Source organism: Erithacus rubecula, assembly GCF_903797595.1.
Source record: "Erithacus rubecula genome assembly, chromosome: 2".
In the NCBI taxonomy this organism is placed as follows: Eukaryota; Metazoa; Chordata; class Aves; order Passeriformes; family Muscicapidae; genus Erithacus; species Erithacus rubecula.
The window spans coordinates 61,253,077-61,270,470 of record NC_136685.1 but is presented as its reverse complement, the minus strand read 5'-3'; the positions used below and the strand labels follow the sequence as shown (position 1 = coordinate 61,270,470).

Below are 17,394 nucleotides of genomic sequence, written 5' to 3'. Positions count from 1 at the left end.
TTTTACAAGGGATTTGTGCCTTTATCTACACCATAATTGCTGGGAAATCTGTATCCACAAAGGAAAGACAATACTTTTGATTTGCCAGCTCTGAGAAAATATGCCCAACCTGAATTATTTTTGCTCACTGTGGTTAGTGTGACCACTTCTGATCCCTTATCATTTTCACCCCCTACCACAGTCAAACAAAATTACTTAAAATAATGTGGAATACTTTTCTGCATAGGATTTATAAATTATTTACTATGTTTTTTTAATGTTACATTATATTCCCAGCAGACTGCTTTGTACTTCAAATCAGGTTCTTTGTGCCAGAGATTACAGGGAGAGGAAGAGACCAAAATAAAACTGAGTAAGATGCTATACTGAAATCTATCCCACTAAGTAATTTTGTCTAGGAGGTCAAAAAAGACAAACTAGAGAAACAATAATGTCAAACATAATGAGAAAGTGAAAAATGGTTTTGAAAAGGTATTGCAGTAACTCATGCGAGGACAGGAAGGTGACAAGGCTCTTGGCTGGTTTTCTTAAACAATTTGTTGTTTGCAAAAACAAATCATTGTCCCTTGAGAAAACTGAGGAGTCAGTTTCTGGGTAGAATTTCAACAGTGGCACCAGGAGCAAAGGGCCCTGACAAAAATGTTCTTTTAAAATCCCAGCTGCGGGAATGGTCAACAGAGCAGATCTTAACGTCTCTCTTGCATACATTACCTTTCCTTTTAAAAGGACACTAAATAATTGAATATCTCAATGCAGGCTCTTGTAACCAGCCCCAAACCCAAGAGAATAAAGAGGATTTGTTTGCAAAGCCAGGCACGAAGGTTAAAAGAAGGGAATATATTTTAATGTAGTTTCCTAATTTTTTCTCACACTTTTTCAATTTTTAGGTAGAGCTGTGCTGAGAGTAGGGCAAGAAGGATGACCACTACTGAGGATCTGTTGGATTGTGGAGTAGATAGGGTATGCTGTGTTGTTCTAGACATCACAGATCTGCAGTGTCTGCAGAAGAGCAACAGGATGAGAAAGAGGAGTCTGGGGCAGGGCACAAATGCCCAACTACATCACTTTGAGAGTCTCTTTTAGAGCCTGAGCCATCAAACCAAGCCAGTCTGGCTGGACAAGCACTCTCTCAAGAAGGCTACACCCTGCACATAGCAGGAAGTAATGGTTGGAGTCAAGTGAAGTTTAAAAATCGCCCTAAACCCTGCAGAGCAATATCAGAATATAAAGGCCTCTAATCAGTCAGGCCTAGAGCTGCCCCTACAACCCGGGCACACTGTAAATGCTCATCCCTACAGACCCCATTGCCCCTCAGCAGCCACCTGGTTCCTCCTGCTGTTAGCACACCAAGGCACTTGCCACAGAGTGTGAGGAGGATATGCCTGGAAAAGGGTGAGAGGATCCCCATCCTGTAGCAGAACAAAATAACTGCCTCAAGTGTTCTTTTCACAACTGATTCCCTCTGTCCACCACTCCCTCAAGCAAAATCAACTTTTTCCTCAAAGAGAAAATCCATATTTGGTCAGCCTGGCCTTAGGCTTTTCCCTCTGTACAATTCTGAGTGACCCTGAAGCTTCACACAGGAATAAAATTTTGCACAGCAGCATCAATGCAGCCCATGCAGCTGAACTGGAAAGCACCATGGGAAAAACGCCCTCTTCCCATTCCCTGTCCTGAAGTGGGTCACTGCAGTGGATATTTTCTCAATAATCTCTCAAATGACAATACAGTCTCCTGAATCAAGGACTGCACATGTGGAAGAACTGTTCAAATCATCCATTCAACCACCAAGCCCCAGAGCAGAACCTTCTTTACATTTAGCTACTGTTTTGACATACAATTCCTCACCTCAACATCAGCTTACTGCACAAGGCACGATCACATACCTCTATACACCTTAACATCAGCACATCAATCTTGGGCTGCAGTTTACATTTCCTAACTGAAAACCTGGCCTGTTAGTTATAAAGCTGACTGTGCTGACCAGTGATTCTCAGCAGCTCAACTGTCCTGGTATTTCTAATGTGTAATTATTTCCCCCTAAACATTCACACTTCTCTCAGACACACATTTCTTTCATGATGGGTTTGCCATGCCAATCTCTGCTGCCAGGCTAAGCCTCTTGTTTTGAGAAACCACATTTAAAGCATTTGCCTTTGTACCCATGGTTTTCTATGGAGGGTATTGCATGGCACCTTGCCTTTTCTAATACCAAGACCCTTTCATTTCCAATTCCATGGCATAGTTTACACTTGCATCTGTGTAGGCTCTAATGTCCCCAGACCTACGAAAGAGTGGCAGTGCCTTTACCCCATTGTCCCAAGTGTTCTTATCCTTATGGCCTTGCACTGGTCAATTCTGAAATGTTTTTACATTGGAAACATTTGCCTGTTGTGTTTAACTCATCCCTTTCGCCCTCTGCCTCCTGATGTTTTATTTTCCAGTCTACAGCTCCGTTGTCAGAGCTCTTCAGCCTTCCCCTCACAGTTTTTAGCAGGTAACTTCAGCACCCACAGGATAATGCTTTTTTACTTATCCAGCAGACACTGCTCACTAGCACACAAGCACAGGGCAGGGCAGCCAGTCAGGACAATTGCATCACCCCATGGGGTGTGACAGATGATGCAAACCATCATAAAGCAGGAACCAGAGGGGACTTTGAGCAGCTCCCAGAGTCACACTCAGCAGAGTCACCTGCTGCACCAACAGGACACCCCAAGGAGGAGGGCACCTCTCACTTCCCACCTGAGTGGTAGGGAGAAGTTTTTCCTTTTCTCTGCCCCTTCAGGTACCACTGCACTCTGTGCATGCCATCAGCTCTGCTTTATTAACATTTATTAACATTTATTATCATTTAAGGCTAACTGACCTGCCTTCATGTAACAAGGCTCATACACTAAAACCTAGGCTTGGCTGCAACTTTCAGTTGAACAATTAACAAGTGCACTTGAGAAAATAAAGTTGTCACATCTGCAGATTTGAGGCCTTTTTTATATACACGATTTTCCTAATAAATTTCATTTCCATAACAAACTTTACAGGTTGCAGAAGGCTGTGCATCTTCTCTATAAATTTGAAGTAGAAATCTTTAGATTCAAATCAGATTAAACTTCAGGATGTGAGGACTGCATGTAAAATGTGTTTTATTTCAAGCAAAACAGTACAAAATTACTCAAAGCCTCTCAGTAGATGTTTTGTTAAATAATACATTCATATGGAATCAGAAGTACACAGACAGTTTGCCTCCTATCCAGAAGGACAAAGATTTCCTTGACAACTGAGTACAACACTGAACAAGTGTATCCTGATTTTTCAAATGTTTCAAGCATTTAAATAATGGCAAATGAAGAGTTACAGACTCATTGTTAATGGTGGGCATTATCAGGGCCTCTCTAAGTCTGTAATCAGAGACAATAACCTGTAAGAGGGTGTCTTAATAACTACAGTTCTGCTGTGGAGCATACCTGGCTTTAAAGGGATGAAAAAGTGCCTATAAGTAATTTTGCATTTTTTCCACTCTGATGAAGAATTTAGCTTTAGAAGTGAGAAGAGATATTGCTTCTCCAACAGTGCTCTCCTGACACTAGTTCTAAGCAACCATGTCAGAAAGAATAATTCCTTTGGAAATTAGAGATAATAGATTTTTGGCAGCAGATGATACAAACCAAATCAAGTTATATGAAGATATGACCATTCTTTTGTATAAAATCTACTGTGTTAGCAACACAGAGACTGGTGTACTTGGATACAGTCTCAAGAAATTAATTCATGGATTCACAATATTCTAGCAGAAAATTGCATCTGTTTGAGCAAAAACTTGAACACGCAACTGAATATATGTTGAGAGTTCGTGTCTAAAGCCTGCCCAGCACTACACAAGGTCAACCACCAGGGTATGCAACATCAAATATAATAAAGTAAATCTTAAAAATTTACTTTCAAAAGCTCACCTGAAGGTTAACCACACTTTCACATTTCTCCTTAGAAGTTTATTTCCCTATATTGGTGTCATGGCTTAGGAATGGTACTCCCTAGTTTAGTGTTTCCCACTGAAACTCCAAACTATATACCACTTTCTCATCCACCCCCTTTTCCCCTCCTTCCCTCTCAGAGGATTTGAGAAGAGAATTGGAGCCACACAAGGCAAAGATCATGGGTTGAGATAAGAAAATGAACAACATTGATAATGAAAGTGTACAAAAGAGAGAGTGTGGAGCTCGACCTGACAGCAACCACACCATCCAAATTTTTTTCTTTTTAGAATACCATCCTTATAAAGTAGCTTTAAGCATACCTATCTACTAAGGATAAGCATCCTTTAAAATGCTTAATTTCTCACTAAGCTTATGGCAAACTTCTAAAAGCTAATGCAACCCAGAATGGACAGGAGCCAGCACCACTCCCACCTGAAGGACACAGAAGCACCTGCCAACAGGTTTTAGGCAAAAGTCATCATGTCCCTCCATTTCTCCTGGTGAATCTACACCTGCCAACACAGGACTGCTAACTGTGGAACACCTCACCCACAAAAATTCTAGCTTTTATTACTCAAATTAACCCTCATACCATCCCTCACAGCACCACAGTTATTCAATCAGGAAAGTTTTACCACCACCTGTGGGCAGCAGCAAAAGAAGGAGGAAGTATCAAGAAACTTGAAAGGTTGTCTAAGGCACTGTGGATATTGTGTTCCTACCAATATTAGTGGCAATATAGCCTAGAATTACACTGCAAGCCTCAAACATCTCAACAAATGAGAGATATTAATAATTTATGACAGGCAGTTTGAGCTTCAAACAGGACAGTGGAAGCTCCTGTTTTCTGCAGTGGCTTCCTCAGAAAATCTCTCCCTGCTTCTCTGCTAGGGCATTGGAAGTGATAATACCAACACTGCCTCAGTTAAAAACATCATGTTGGCATTGTTCCACAAACCTTTACCAAACTTTAATCAAAGTCAGTGGTACCATTCCACATCAGCTATTTTCTCCAGATTGTTTGACCAGGCAACTTCTAGATCCAACTACTGCAAAGAACAAAGTAGAGTGGGAGAACAGATCATTTTGTCCATGTAAAGATCCGATGATCTCTGAACCCAGCCCACACTTCAGTGTCAAACATGATATGTGGCCAAGGGTTTGGAATTAAGGATGTGCCTCTTTGCCTCAGCTTTCACATTACAGCATGCCCCAAGCTACAATGGTATTTATGAACTCCATGTGAGAAGGGAAAATATCTGTGAGCCCCACAGGGCTGGCAGAAATCTGCAGCAGATTTGCCATCAAAAAATCCTGTCTGAATGGCTCTGTTTCAATTCTGCACAAGAGAAGATCTGCTCTGCAAAGGCAGTGCAGCAAATGGGCACCTGACCCCTGGCAGCAGAAAGAGGGTATCCCAATCATTCTCACTAATCTTGCTGCTGGGTCCACTGATGATATAAAAAGCCAGAGGGACAATCATTATTCTATATTCTAATTTCCTGCCTGACAAAAGGCACTGTGTTTTCCCAAATTCCCATTTGGCCTCAGCTCTACAAAGTTAAATCATTCTTATACATTTTCCAGAGGTCAAATATTCAAAGTAGCATTTGACAAATCAGATCAGTGAGCCTTAAAAGTGCACACCTTATTTTTCTTGGCTAAAATTCATCAACTAGAATCTAAGGATGCCAAACAGGTGTTTATACTGTAAGGAGATGTATTTTTTTACTTCTCATTATTCATGCACAGTCCCATGGCGAATTTATAGCAAGCTTTTAAAAATAGCATTAATAATCTTAGGGGCTGCACTAAGACCCTAATTAAGATGGTATATGAATGTTTCCTGCTTGCATGTGAGATTATAGATTTAAGCTACGCAGTCTCAAGGCTCCTTAAGGAATTTATTTTCTTAACATTGGTTTGGAAAAGATTATTATTGTTCTTGCTTTTATACAAGGTGCTGAGACATCAAGAGAAATATTTTACTGTTTTGACCTGTGACCTGTAAATCCATGTTTGGGACCTGGCTTCTGGACATGGTAAGTCACAGTGTAACTATCTGGTGTTTGGACACACTCACCAGCTTTGAGAGTGCTTTCCAACAAGGGAGGCATTGAGGAAAGAAGGAGTCTTCTCACAGGCGTGTAAAGGCTTTGCTGAGATAAGGTTTCTGGCTTCACACAGGACTGCCTCAGCAGAGGCAAGAGCTCAGTTTCCAACAAATGGTGCGGCTGCTTCAGCAGCAAAACGAGCCCTTCATGCAATATTGCTGTTCCCTGTCCACTGCTCACCTGGCAAATTCAGTAACAAAATGGGATAGATTAATCAAGCTACTGCCTCTCCCACTGCCATGATTCACCTGCAGGTGAATCCTTCCTGCAAACTGCAGACCCAGGGATCACAGCCAGTTTGGGAACAGGTTCTTCCAGGGTCCTCCCATTAGAAGAAGTGAGTGCTGGCACTGCTGGCTGCCACTGTTGGAGCTGCAGGGGTAGAGCCTGCCACTGCCAACTACACCTGCAGTTTTCTGAGAGCCATGGACTAAAAGAAGAGTTGATGAAAAAAGTCCAAGCAAGAAATAAGAGGTTAAGATTCTAACCCCAAGTTTCTATCATCAGCCCTAAACACAACTTCTGCTTGGGCAGATAAGCCTTGGGAAATCATAAAAAGCACACCACAGTTGAAAGGGATATTTAGCAATAGCCTTTCCCTCTGCTCACAGCAAGGCAGCCAAAGACACCTCCAGCTTTTCAGCACAACCTGCAAGTTGAATCAAAGTTTAACTCAGGTTAAAAAGTACTCCCTTCAGAAGTTACCACACATCAGTGAAATAAGTTCATGTTACTTTTTGTGGATAAGCAGAGTCTTCTCACTGGAAACAATTGCCATTTAACGAGTATCCTGGAAAGCTGTTAACCTGATTTAACTGAACTGACAATTCCTCCTTACCAGAAGCAATCATACACGCCCACAGTGACCAAAGCTTTCCTGGCAGAGCTCTCTCTCTGGATTTATCATTAACATCTACATCCTAACACTGCTAAATAATTCAGTACAGCATTTAGCCTTGTGTCCTTGCCTCTCTACTCAGAAACCACTCTCTTTTCTGTATGTTTCAGCAACAGGGAACAAAAACCTGCCTGGATTGTGGCTCCACCTTGTGCTATGTAACTGAGGGGGGAACCTCACTTACCCTTTCACTCTCAACCTAAAAGCATGGGGGGTTATTTCTTTTATTTTGTTGGAAATAGTGTTTATTAGATAACTAAATATAGAGCGTTATTTATCCACACGGAGTCGTGGCCATGTGGGCTCAGATTCACATGCAAATTCCCCTTTTAATAATCCTAATGCAGGGAGTGCTCCAATCAGAGCGCTATCAGCCCCAGCTCCCAGATACCTGATGCCAGCTTTGCTGGTAATGTAGGCCACTGAAGCAAATCCAGAGAGATTGAGTTGGAAGTGGAGAGAGGCTCTGAGCTCTATTTGCTTGGCTTCCTGGCGCCGAGGGGGTGTCTAACTTCTCTGTTTCTTTTCCTCTGCGAGGGGATCTCGTTGAAGAGGATCATCAGCTGCAGCAGCCCGGCTGGGTCAAGGCTGGGAGGCGGAGACCCAGCTGCCAGCAGCAGAGCAAGGTGGAGGCACGAAGACAGAAGACCAGGTTAATGAAAGCATGAGGTGGCTCTTGGGCAGCAGCTGGAAAAATTTTGGACACGCTGACAGGGGAAGCTATGACTGGCTAAACAGTGAACCAGGCGGGCCACTCCTGGAAACAGAGCTTCAGGTCTGTACCCCCTGCTCATCTCTGTGGCATGTGTGTGTGTGTCTGTGTAGTGCCTCAGTGTACAGTGCAGAGTAAATCCCTGGCTATTGGGACATATCAAAGCTGTACTGCTCAATTACATAGAGTCGGAGCATTTCTTTATTGCTGTCAAGTCTTTTTAAACGCATTTGTGGAAGAGAAAAACATTAGATGAAACAATTTTGCTGGGGTGGCAGGTAAGGAAGTTTAATTACTTCTTCTAAGCAAAGCAATCCTTGATTTCCTTGCTGTTAAACGTGTGTTTACGCTGTGGATTGGTCCCGTGAAGCCTTTCTGCAGATGTTGTGAGTCAGGAGCAGGCAGCAATGAACTCTTGTTCCCTAAGCTGAGCGCTGATTACTTCTGCCAGAGAGGATCACATGTGGGGGGAGGGAACAGCCCCCAGAGATGAAAACACAGCCTGCTTTCTGGCTTTGTCTGGGATACAGCAGAATCTGATCAAAAATAATTTCTCTGATCACAAATAATAATTTAAGGTGCTCGTGCATGCTCAGTAAATGTCCGAAGCACGTTGCGTTAGCAAGGGAACTGGCCACACTACTCAGCTGATATGTATGAGGTGTACTGTTGCAAAATAAATGGAGGTAGGAGTGGGTGTGAGTGTCAAAACAGGACAAAAAGTAGTATTTAAATATCACCACAATTTTAACAACGTCTGCCTCACAGACCTAACATTGCCAGAGTAGCAATGGCAATGTCTTCACACCTCGAGACTGCTTTTATCTGACAGTGAGAAACAAACAGCATCACTAGAGTCACATTCCAACAATTGTTTGAAAATTCTGTGTAAATCCAGGCTCACTTCTAAATTATGTGTCATTACTAATGGACAAAAAACCACATAAAAATGTTTTTCTGTGTGCCAGAGTTACATGTTTTTGCTTTCTACAAGCAATAATGGATCAGCTTCAGGAAGCAGGATAGAGCTTGGAAAAGAGCCAATGGGGGGACCACACCCTAATGACTTCAAAGCAGACTTTGTTCCAAATCCACTTAAAACATTTCAAAAGTATCGTTCTCCTGTTCTAACATAAAAATGTATTAGTATAAATATGGGCTATATTAGCAAAAATAATTTTAATGGAGTTCTAAGCATGCTAGCAAATCATTAACAACATAATAAATCTTAGTACAGCTCAACCACTTCAATGCGAATTTCAATAAGCAAAATAAACTTTCATTTTTCTATCCTCACACAAAAGCTTTCCTTAAGCTCATGTTTTGCCTTATGAGGTCATTCCTCAGGTACTGCCCCTCATTTGTCCAGACACATAGCTCAGCTCCAAACCCATTCCATTACTCATCATGGATATACCACACAACTCAGCCACACTCTGCATTTCATTCCTTTACCAACAGGCACGAGTGAAAGCTCATCTTAACTGATATGGGTCACATAATCTGTAAGCTGGCAACTGTACATGCTCAGCATGTTGAAAAAACATAGGCAGACAGATTACTAATGAAAGGCTTTACTACTTCTAGTATGTGCTCAGTGGCTGGGGGAAGTCCCTACAAACGTAAAAACAAAAGGGGGAGAATAAACAACATCCAAACTATCCTACTAAGAATCAGTTATGGGAAAATAGGACTTCTTAGAAATACAATCCCTTTTATTTCCATACTCTTTTCTGCCTTTTCTCTAATTTAAAAAAGATATTTTCCCATATTTTTGTGTCTGTAACTGATTAATTGCTGGAAGCCAGATCTTTTTTTTTGTCACTTACAAACTTGACAATAGATATTTGTGATGACAGAGGCAGAGCATGCTGATCTCCAATGAAGCAGCATCAAACAAAACCAGTCAATCAATAATTCCCTCAGTCACTTCCTATGCTTGGTGTGGAAACTTTCAGACATAAAACAGTAGAGGGTTTTACCTTAAATATGTTCTGCAGTTGTATTACGTTCAATTAATGAAGATTCAGTTTGATTTCTAGAAAATTTTATTTTCCAATTCTGGCAGCTATTCCTGATACCTATTCACAGTGATTACTTTTCTCGTTTTAGAGCTTCAGCTGCAGAAGTTAGTTTTAGGTTAGTTTAGATCTAGTTTTAGTTTAGAATTTCAGAATTATTTTTAAGTGACCCTTGATTCCTTGTATTAAAATTATTCATATTTTTAGTGTAATTTTTGAAATGCCTGTTAGATTTTCCAAGTCATTATGTCAAGATCTTTGCAACATTCTTCAGTAACCCTTTAGGCAGTCATTGCAGAAATGGGCCCAAAACCACAATGGAAAAAAAGGGGATAATATTGATCAATTGTCTGCTAAAAGATTTGATACATTTATATGGATATACATACAAGAAGTCCATCAGCTTTTGGAACTACATCTCAGAGTAAAATAAGTCCACGTAATGTCTGGCAGGAGGCAGCATCAAAATGGATATATAACTCCCTGTTCAGGGCATCTGTGGGGCAGTATTAACCTATGAAAAAACTATTTCAGCTCAAATAATACACTAAGTAGCCTACAAATTACTTCACCCAGATAGGAAAGTTTTAACATTAGCTATGTTTAAACAGCTATGATCACTCTGAAACACAGACTGAGAAAACCTGGTCTTTATTGTCACCTGTTAGCATACAGAAGAAGCTGAGTCAGGGGAGGTTTAAGTTAGATATGAGGAAAAAATTTTGTAATCAGAGGGCGGTTTGGCACTGGAACAGACTCCCCGGGACAGTGGTCACAGCACCAAACCTGACAGAGTTAAAAAATCATTTGGACAATGCTCAAAGGTACATGTTGTGACTCTTGGGCTTCCTGCACAGGGCTGGAGTTGGGGTCAATGATCCTGATGAGTCCCCTCTAACTCAGCACATTTTATAATTCTATAAAATTGCCTAGTTCTTAATCCTATCTGCTTCACATCACTAATTTGCAGATCATAATAAAACACACTTAACTTCATACACTTGACAACTATGACTTTTACTAGTCATCATGAAACAAAAGAACAAACTAAACAGATTTATTATGCCTTCTTTTGCACACATCACTAAATAGATAAACACCAGGCATTGGTTATTGTGGTTATTTTAAAATAGAGCAGGATAAAATAGGAGTAGTTCAGTTGGAAGGGGCTTGCAATGAAAATCAGGTGGTCCAACCACCCAACCACTTTAGGGAGTGCAAGACAATATGGGCTGCTCTGTAATAAGGTTACCCTTGGAGGGCCTTTAAACAAGAAGGGTTTTCAGGCCACTGACACTCTAAGGTGTCCTTTTGTAGCTGCTTCACAGACTTTGGCCATCTGAGTTAGCTCATACCACATATAGTTGAACTTCTTCCATTCTTTTTTACCATTAGATGCAAACTTTCCTGTCCAACAATAATATATCTTGCACATTTCTCTTAACAAGTACTTCATTGCAAGTCCCAAGACCTCTGGGCTCCAACCAAGGCTTTGGAGCAAAGTGCATTTCCCTGAGACCCAAGAACATTTATTAATTCCTTTCAGCAAGCATTTGTTAATTCCTTCCATCACCTTTCCTTCCCTTCTGAAGTCCAGTCTTTGTATGAGGCCATGTCTTACAGCCCTGACTCTTGTCTGTGCTTCTACCAGCACATGAAGGATTCACTGTCCTTGGCCACTATTTAACACACAAATATAGATTCAGTGAAATTTATAGGGAAGCTGCACTGAGTTGAAATTATAATTGGGGCTTTATATACTTTTTACTAATCCCATGCAGGAAACTCTAGCAATCTCACTCTCTGTCTTCACAAACCACCAGAATACTGTACAACTCACAGATCCAGCACTTAACCTGGATGAAAGCCTGCTCCCTACAAATTAAACCCAAAACTTAGACTTGGATTTTAAAAACAAGCTCTTCACTGATCATGAATAATGCTGTCCATTATAAGCTCAGCTCTTCTCAATATTTACTGTAAGAATATTGGTAACATATCAGTATCAGCGAGTCTCCACATACATTGTGCATTAACATAATACTGAATGGTTTTTTTCTCATTTTCTCTTGAAATGTTTTATGCACCTCACCAGACACACTAAAAAAGCATTAACAAACTTAGAAAAAAAATCCCCTCATTTTTAAGAAGTTATTTAATATCTGCATTGGAAGAATAGCTGGAACAAGTTCTTTCAGTTCTGCTCTTTCCTGTCACTCATTAAATGGTCAGGTAAAACAACAGTTTGTACAGCCAGAAATTCTTTAATAAAAATTATCAATAAATATAATTTAGTTCTTTAATATTCATCTTTTTGGACAAAAGAACATTGGGGGGAAATAGCTTTATAGCTAATCTGCAAAGGTTTCAGTCTATTTTAAAATTACTTAAATGCATTTAGCTTTGTACCCACAATATTTTAGGGGGAAAAATAGAAAAGGAGTAATCACCCCTACATTATTCATTAGGAATCAATGCCTATTTAGTTTATTTTTCTTAGGAATGACCACATAATAATAATTTCATAAAATGACAACAAAGCAAAGAGGTTACAAATGCCTGGTAGATAAATCAGTTGAATGTAGATTTTGTAGCTAGAAGAATGACTCTGATTCCTGAAACTATTTATAGACTAAGAAGGAGACACTGGAGTTACTGTCCTTTTCACAAAGCCATTGCCACAAATGGCCAGTTTGCATCTCTGCTTCCAAACCCCTTGGGGAAAGAATCACTCAAGTTCTCCTAGCCTGAATGGGCACCTTCACACAAAATAAAGGAAATCTGGTCTATTGACCTGTTTAGTCTCACCATGCAAATGTGAAAAGTCACCTCATAGCATTCATCAAGAGCTTGGAAAGGGAATGACTTGATAAACAGCATCAAAGAGTTTGGGTTTTCTTTGTGCTCTAGACTAGGCTCAGTGAGACTCAATTATTAGAAGATGGAGTCAGACTAGAAACAAGATATACTAAGTTTTAAAACTAAAGCTGATACAACACAAGAACACAAATGGCTTTGTTGGTTTTTCTTATAGCTTATGACTCTGGTTAACATTGCATCACAATTCAAAACCTTGGGACAGAGGTCTTTTGTGCTACATTTTGCAGAAAACAAAGCTGACACAGAGGTCAAAACTGTTATTTCTCTTACATCAGAAGTTATTTTTCCATAGTTCAAAACAGGGAAAAATTATTCTTGGATAGCTGGCAGAATATCAAGAAGTCCAGTCCAAGCTGGCCTGACCAATAAAAACACTGTGTTTTATTCAGAACTGGTCTGTGAGGTTAGAACAACCCAAAGAGCAGGTATTGTAGGCAATGGGCCCTGTTTGAAAGTGCTAGTTATCATAATAGCTGTTCTTTAAACAGTTTTCCAAACACAAAGAAACAACAGCAGATGGTGGATCACCATCCATTCATTGCCTTATTCATCTGCAATTCAGTGCCCAAATTTTAAAAGATCAACCAATCTCCTGAAAAGTTGATTGGTCCTGCTGTAATCCAAGAGCAACAAAATACCATACAAAATTGCACATACTTCCAGACTTTTGGGGTTTTTCCCTTTTGGAGACAGAGTTTTCTAAAAAAACAATACTCCTTGCAATTTCTCTGGGTTTTTTTGTCTCTGGTTGCAATTTGCTGTAATTGTCCAGCAAATAGAATTCATGAGCCTGCAAAACATACTGCTTGAATGATACTAGTGCAGAGAGAAAGAAAGTTGGAAAAGCAACTGCTATGTCATAAGGGAGATGAGGAATGTGGCTTTGCTGCCTGATTAAGAGATCTGCGGGAATCCAACACCTTCCTCTTTGCTTTGGTTACAGAGCAGACAGCAGACGAGCTCAACCAAAGATGACATAGAGCCATTTCTGTGTATCATACTGCCTGCCACCATGATGCTCTTCCTGGCATTCCTGCTGCTCTTCCTGTACCGCCGCTGCCAGCGCCCCGCTCAGCAGGGGCAGATCTTCAGCATCGACCTTCCCGAGGCGCTGCCCGAGCACGACGTCTCCAGTTTCCTTTCCGCGCTGCCCTGGAGCAGCGAGCAGAGTTTCCACTACTCCACGCTGCTCCCCGACGCCACCTTCCTCTCCGTGTGCTTGCCTCCCTCCTACGAGGAGGCCACCAAGAAGATTCCCATGGGAGAGGCTCACATTGAGCTCTCTCCAGACCCAGTGCCTCCTTACGAAGAGAGCACGCTGCAGACCAAATAAACTTCCTACGGAAGCACCTTATCCGAAGCATGCAGCACAAAGGTGGAACTGCTATGGCCTTTAAAATTTGTGAAAATATTCCAAATGAGGCGTGAAACCAATGAATTTTTGAAGGAAGAAACTTGAAGTAACAGGGAATGCATCTCTTCACCTCATCCTAGGATTCTCTACCTTCCATTTGTGACGAGCGTACACATGGTGTGGCACCAAATCCAACCCAGACTGGTAACATGGGGATTCTAGTTAATGAACATGTCATGCAAGGATTAAGTTTAAGGAAAGCTGGGAAGCACTTCCTCTGTAATCCCTCAGCCACAACAAAATGTCAATAACGTTATAGATTCAGCAATCACAAAAAGGGCTTTTAGTACATATATATTCCAGTTTGGGTTTTTTTTTTCTATTTTATGCATTTATATTTAAATGAGTTTTTGACAAGCTGAGTCAGTCTGTGTGTGTTTGCATCACATAATTCTGCAGTGCTCTGGAAGGATCACAAAAGCTCTCAGGAAAGAAAATAAATATACAACCTCTCCAAAATTTCCAGTAACTGTCCCCAAAGGTTCAAATGTGCACTGTGAATATAGACTGTCTTTTCTCAGAGTTGAACAATGAGAACAACCAGAGAAGCCCAGATTGTTCTGGGTGAGGAAGACTCCATGCAAGAGCACATTCACTCGGTTGCTACAAGCTGCTTGCCAAGGTCTGCAAGATCCCAGCATTCCAGACTACTCAGTTGACTTCTTTTCCAAGTCTAAAATAATAAACCATGTGACTTACTTGGTGCAGTGTGTAAAGCAGTCGAGAAAAAAATAATAAAATCAAGAGCACCAAAAAAGCCCTACTCTATTTCGAAACAGCATTATAATCCCTTCCCCTTCATCACTAGGGCAGGGTGAGGCTAATCCAATGTGTTGGTGGCAGTGATTCAGAGGGTTTGCATGTGCATATGCCTTCAGAAAATGATGTATGTTATCTTTAATACTTTCTTACAGGATAGCATTGTCACTAAGCTGATAGATGCTCTTGTTACAGAAGGTGGTTACTACAGAACCTGACAGCCTCAAAAGTTATGTTGGCAAGCCACTGACAAATGCAGTGTGTGGAATAGCTGACACCTGCAAGGGAGAAACTGTCATAGCAGCCTTGGTGTAACTTACAAAACCAAAGGCTTGCCCTTGGTGATTCCAGCAGCTGTCAGGGGGTATCAATAACAGCCAGTCCTGCTTTACAAACTTAGCACATTCCTTAAAAAAAACCAACAAAAACAACACAATAGCAGTAGAAAAAATCCTCACTATACACCAGAAGAAAGGTCACTTTAGAGCTGCAAGGTGGTTGAATTCCGTGTTATGTCAACAATGACAAAATCACAGTGACCAAAGAGTCCATATCAAAACTAATGTTCCCACTCATGCATTTCTCTTAGAACAAGGAGAAAATATGCTTTTTTTATTTAGAAAAAAAGGGTTATTTTCTTGAACTATAAAATTGAGATCATTCTTTTTCTAATGTTCCATTTGGGTCATCAAACTGAAGCAGCAGATGTTTTGGAAAACTCCAAATTCAATCAACCATTTTTCTTTTCAGACCATATCTGGGAACAGTTCCCAGTATTTCTGATGTGTTTGAAAGTACCATATTCTACTGCCTCCTCACATTTTCTTTGCTTCCTTAATATTTGGGACATGCAGTCGTTTCTAAGGAAAGTTGAAAAAATACAAGGGCCTCTAACAACAATTTGGAAAGGTGCAAAGGTTTGAGGTTCAAAGATAAACCACTTCTGCTCTGGTTTGCATATTCTGCTAACTTCAGTGGAATTGTATGGATGTGCTTGAAAACTCAGACACTGCCATAGCAAGTTGAATGTATTTTGCCTTAAGGGATCTGCTGTGTTCTGAAATGAATTAAATGAATGGTACCGTTCTTCAGTACCACCTCTTGTTTACCCTTAACTTGGGAGGAGCCCTGATACTCAGACTCCAGATTCATTGCTCTAAACTGCTCTCCAGATACCTTAGTTACAGTTAATAAAAATTTTGATTGGTATTTCTTGTGACCAAGATTGACATACTTCTATAACTAGTTGAGAATTGTCATTCTCTGCAAGAATACAAAGAGTAATTGTGTTTCATGCAGTATTTATTGGACAACTCTCAAATCCTGCTTTAGACAAATAGCTTCTGACTGTTAGCATTGCTAAAGACAATTAAAAACAGACACTTGCTCAAATCCATGTTAACAGAAATACTGCCATGACTTAAATTCTTCTTTCTAGTAAACTGCTTTTTATTCCATCTGGAACTGGTATCCCTTATCTCATTCCAAAATGGATTTATCTAGTCTTGTATGTTAATTGTCCCTAGTAAGTTTCAACGTAACTGGCATCTCTGCTCCTAAATCTCCACTCACCAAAAAGAAAGACAATGTTTCTCATGCAAACATACTGAATTAACTCTCCATTGCCTAGAAGCTGCCTGTGATCCCATCTGGCTGTGGTGACACATCTCAGCAGCCACCATGCCACTGATGTTAGTGCTGCTGGTTGTGGAGCAGCTGTCAGGTCCTCTGGGCAAACACTTTGTGCATCAAAGCAGACAGCTCATGACCTGAAAGGAACTCCTGCCTGGCAATAGAAGCAACCATAAGTGCAATGGGAATATTTTCCATTGTTTTAGCTGCAGTAATCTGAAAGGTGAAGGTTTAGAGCACCTCATTTAAAAGAAAGGTGTTGGAATTGGGACCCTAAACAAAAAGACTAAGGAGAAACATCAAGTTTTCAATTACATGAAAGGTAACTGCAAAGTAAAATAGGGACTCCTCATGCCTGTGCCCATCTGAACTGGTACTAGTGATTCTAAACTGAAGTAAGAATAAATTAGAAAAGAAATCTCTAAAAGAGAAGTATAGTCTGAAAGAGCAGTGAAGCAGTGGCAGCACCATCTCTGGGCACAGTGAGAAGGTAGAGAAACACCTGTCCAGAATGATGGAGGCTCCTGGTTGGTGCAGAGAATGGATTAAATGTCTTCTCTGTGTGCTTTCCTGTCCCCATGCCCTAAAGTTACATCAAAGTTTTCTTCCTTGTTTCCAAATTGTATGAAATCAGAGGGCTGTTTCTTTGAAAATTTCATACTATGAGATTTTATGTGCATCCAGAAATCACTGTAAAATTGTCATTGTACTTTATAGCCACAAGGTTATTTTTCTTTTTTTTTTTTTTTTTTTTTTTTTTTTTTTTAAATCTTATATCTGCTAGTACACATACAAATTATTACCTTGATGTGAAGGTAACTGTAATTAATTTTTCTATTAAGAAAACACTAAGGAACCATGATGAAATTAATTATTATGATATTAAAGCCCTTGTTTATATTTAGTAGGAAACTATAGAATAATACAAGCCCTTTCATTAAGGGGGATTCACAAGCTTAGAGGGCAATTTCTGTGCTTGTCTTCTCTGTG

At 40.4% G+C, this 17,394-nt stretch overlaps 1 protein-coding gene across 1 annotated transcript; it reads left to right on the top strand.

The window, feature by feature from the left end:
• The first annotated feature begins 7,560 nt into the window (after nucleotides 1-7,560).
• On the top strand, nucleotides 7,561-14,770 carry SMIM28 (small integral membrane protein 28). The gene is made up of 2 exons (XM_079298451.1): nucleotides 7,561-7,761; nucleotides 13,543-14,770. Exons 1-2 carry the CDS (start codon nucleotides 7,651-7,653, stop codon nucleotides 13,930-13,932), a joined length of 501 nt encoding a protein of 166 aa, XP_079154577.1. The 5' UTR covers nucleotides 7,561-7,650; the 3' UTR covers nucleotides 13,933-14,770.
• Nucleotides 14,771-17,394: the final 2,624 nt, after the last annotated feature.

Excerpts from the sequence above, each read along its gene's own strand:
- SMIM28 (XM_079298451.1), top strand. The coding sequence starts at position 7,651 with ATGAGGTGGCTCTTGGGCAGCAGCTGGAAAAATTTTGGACACGCTGAC. Across the intron at positions 7,762-13,542 it reads TCCTGGAAACAGAGCTTCAG|AGCAGACAGCAGACGAGCTC; the intron begins GTCTGTACCCCC and ends CTTTGGTTACAG.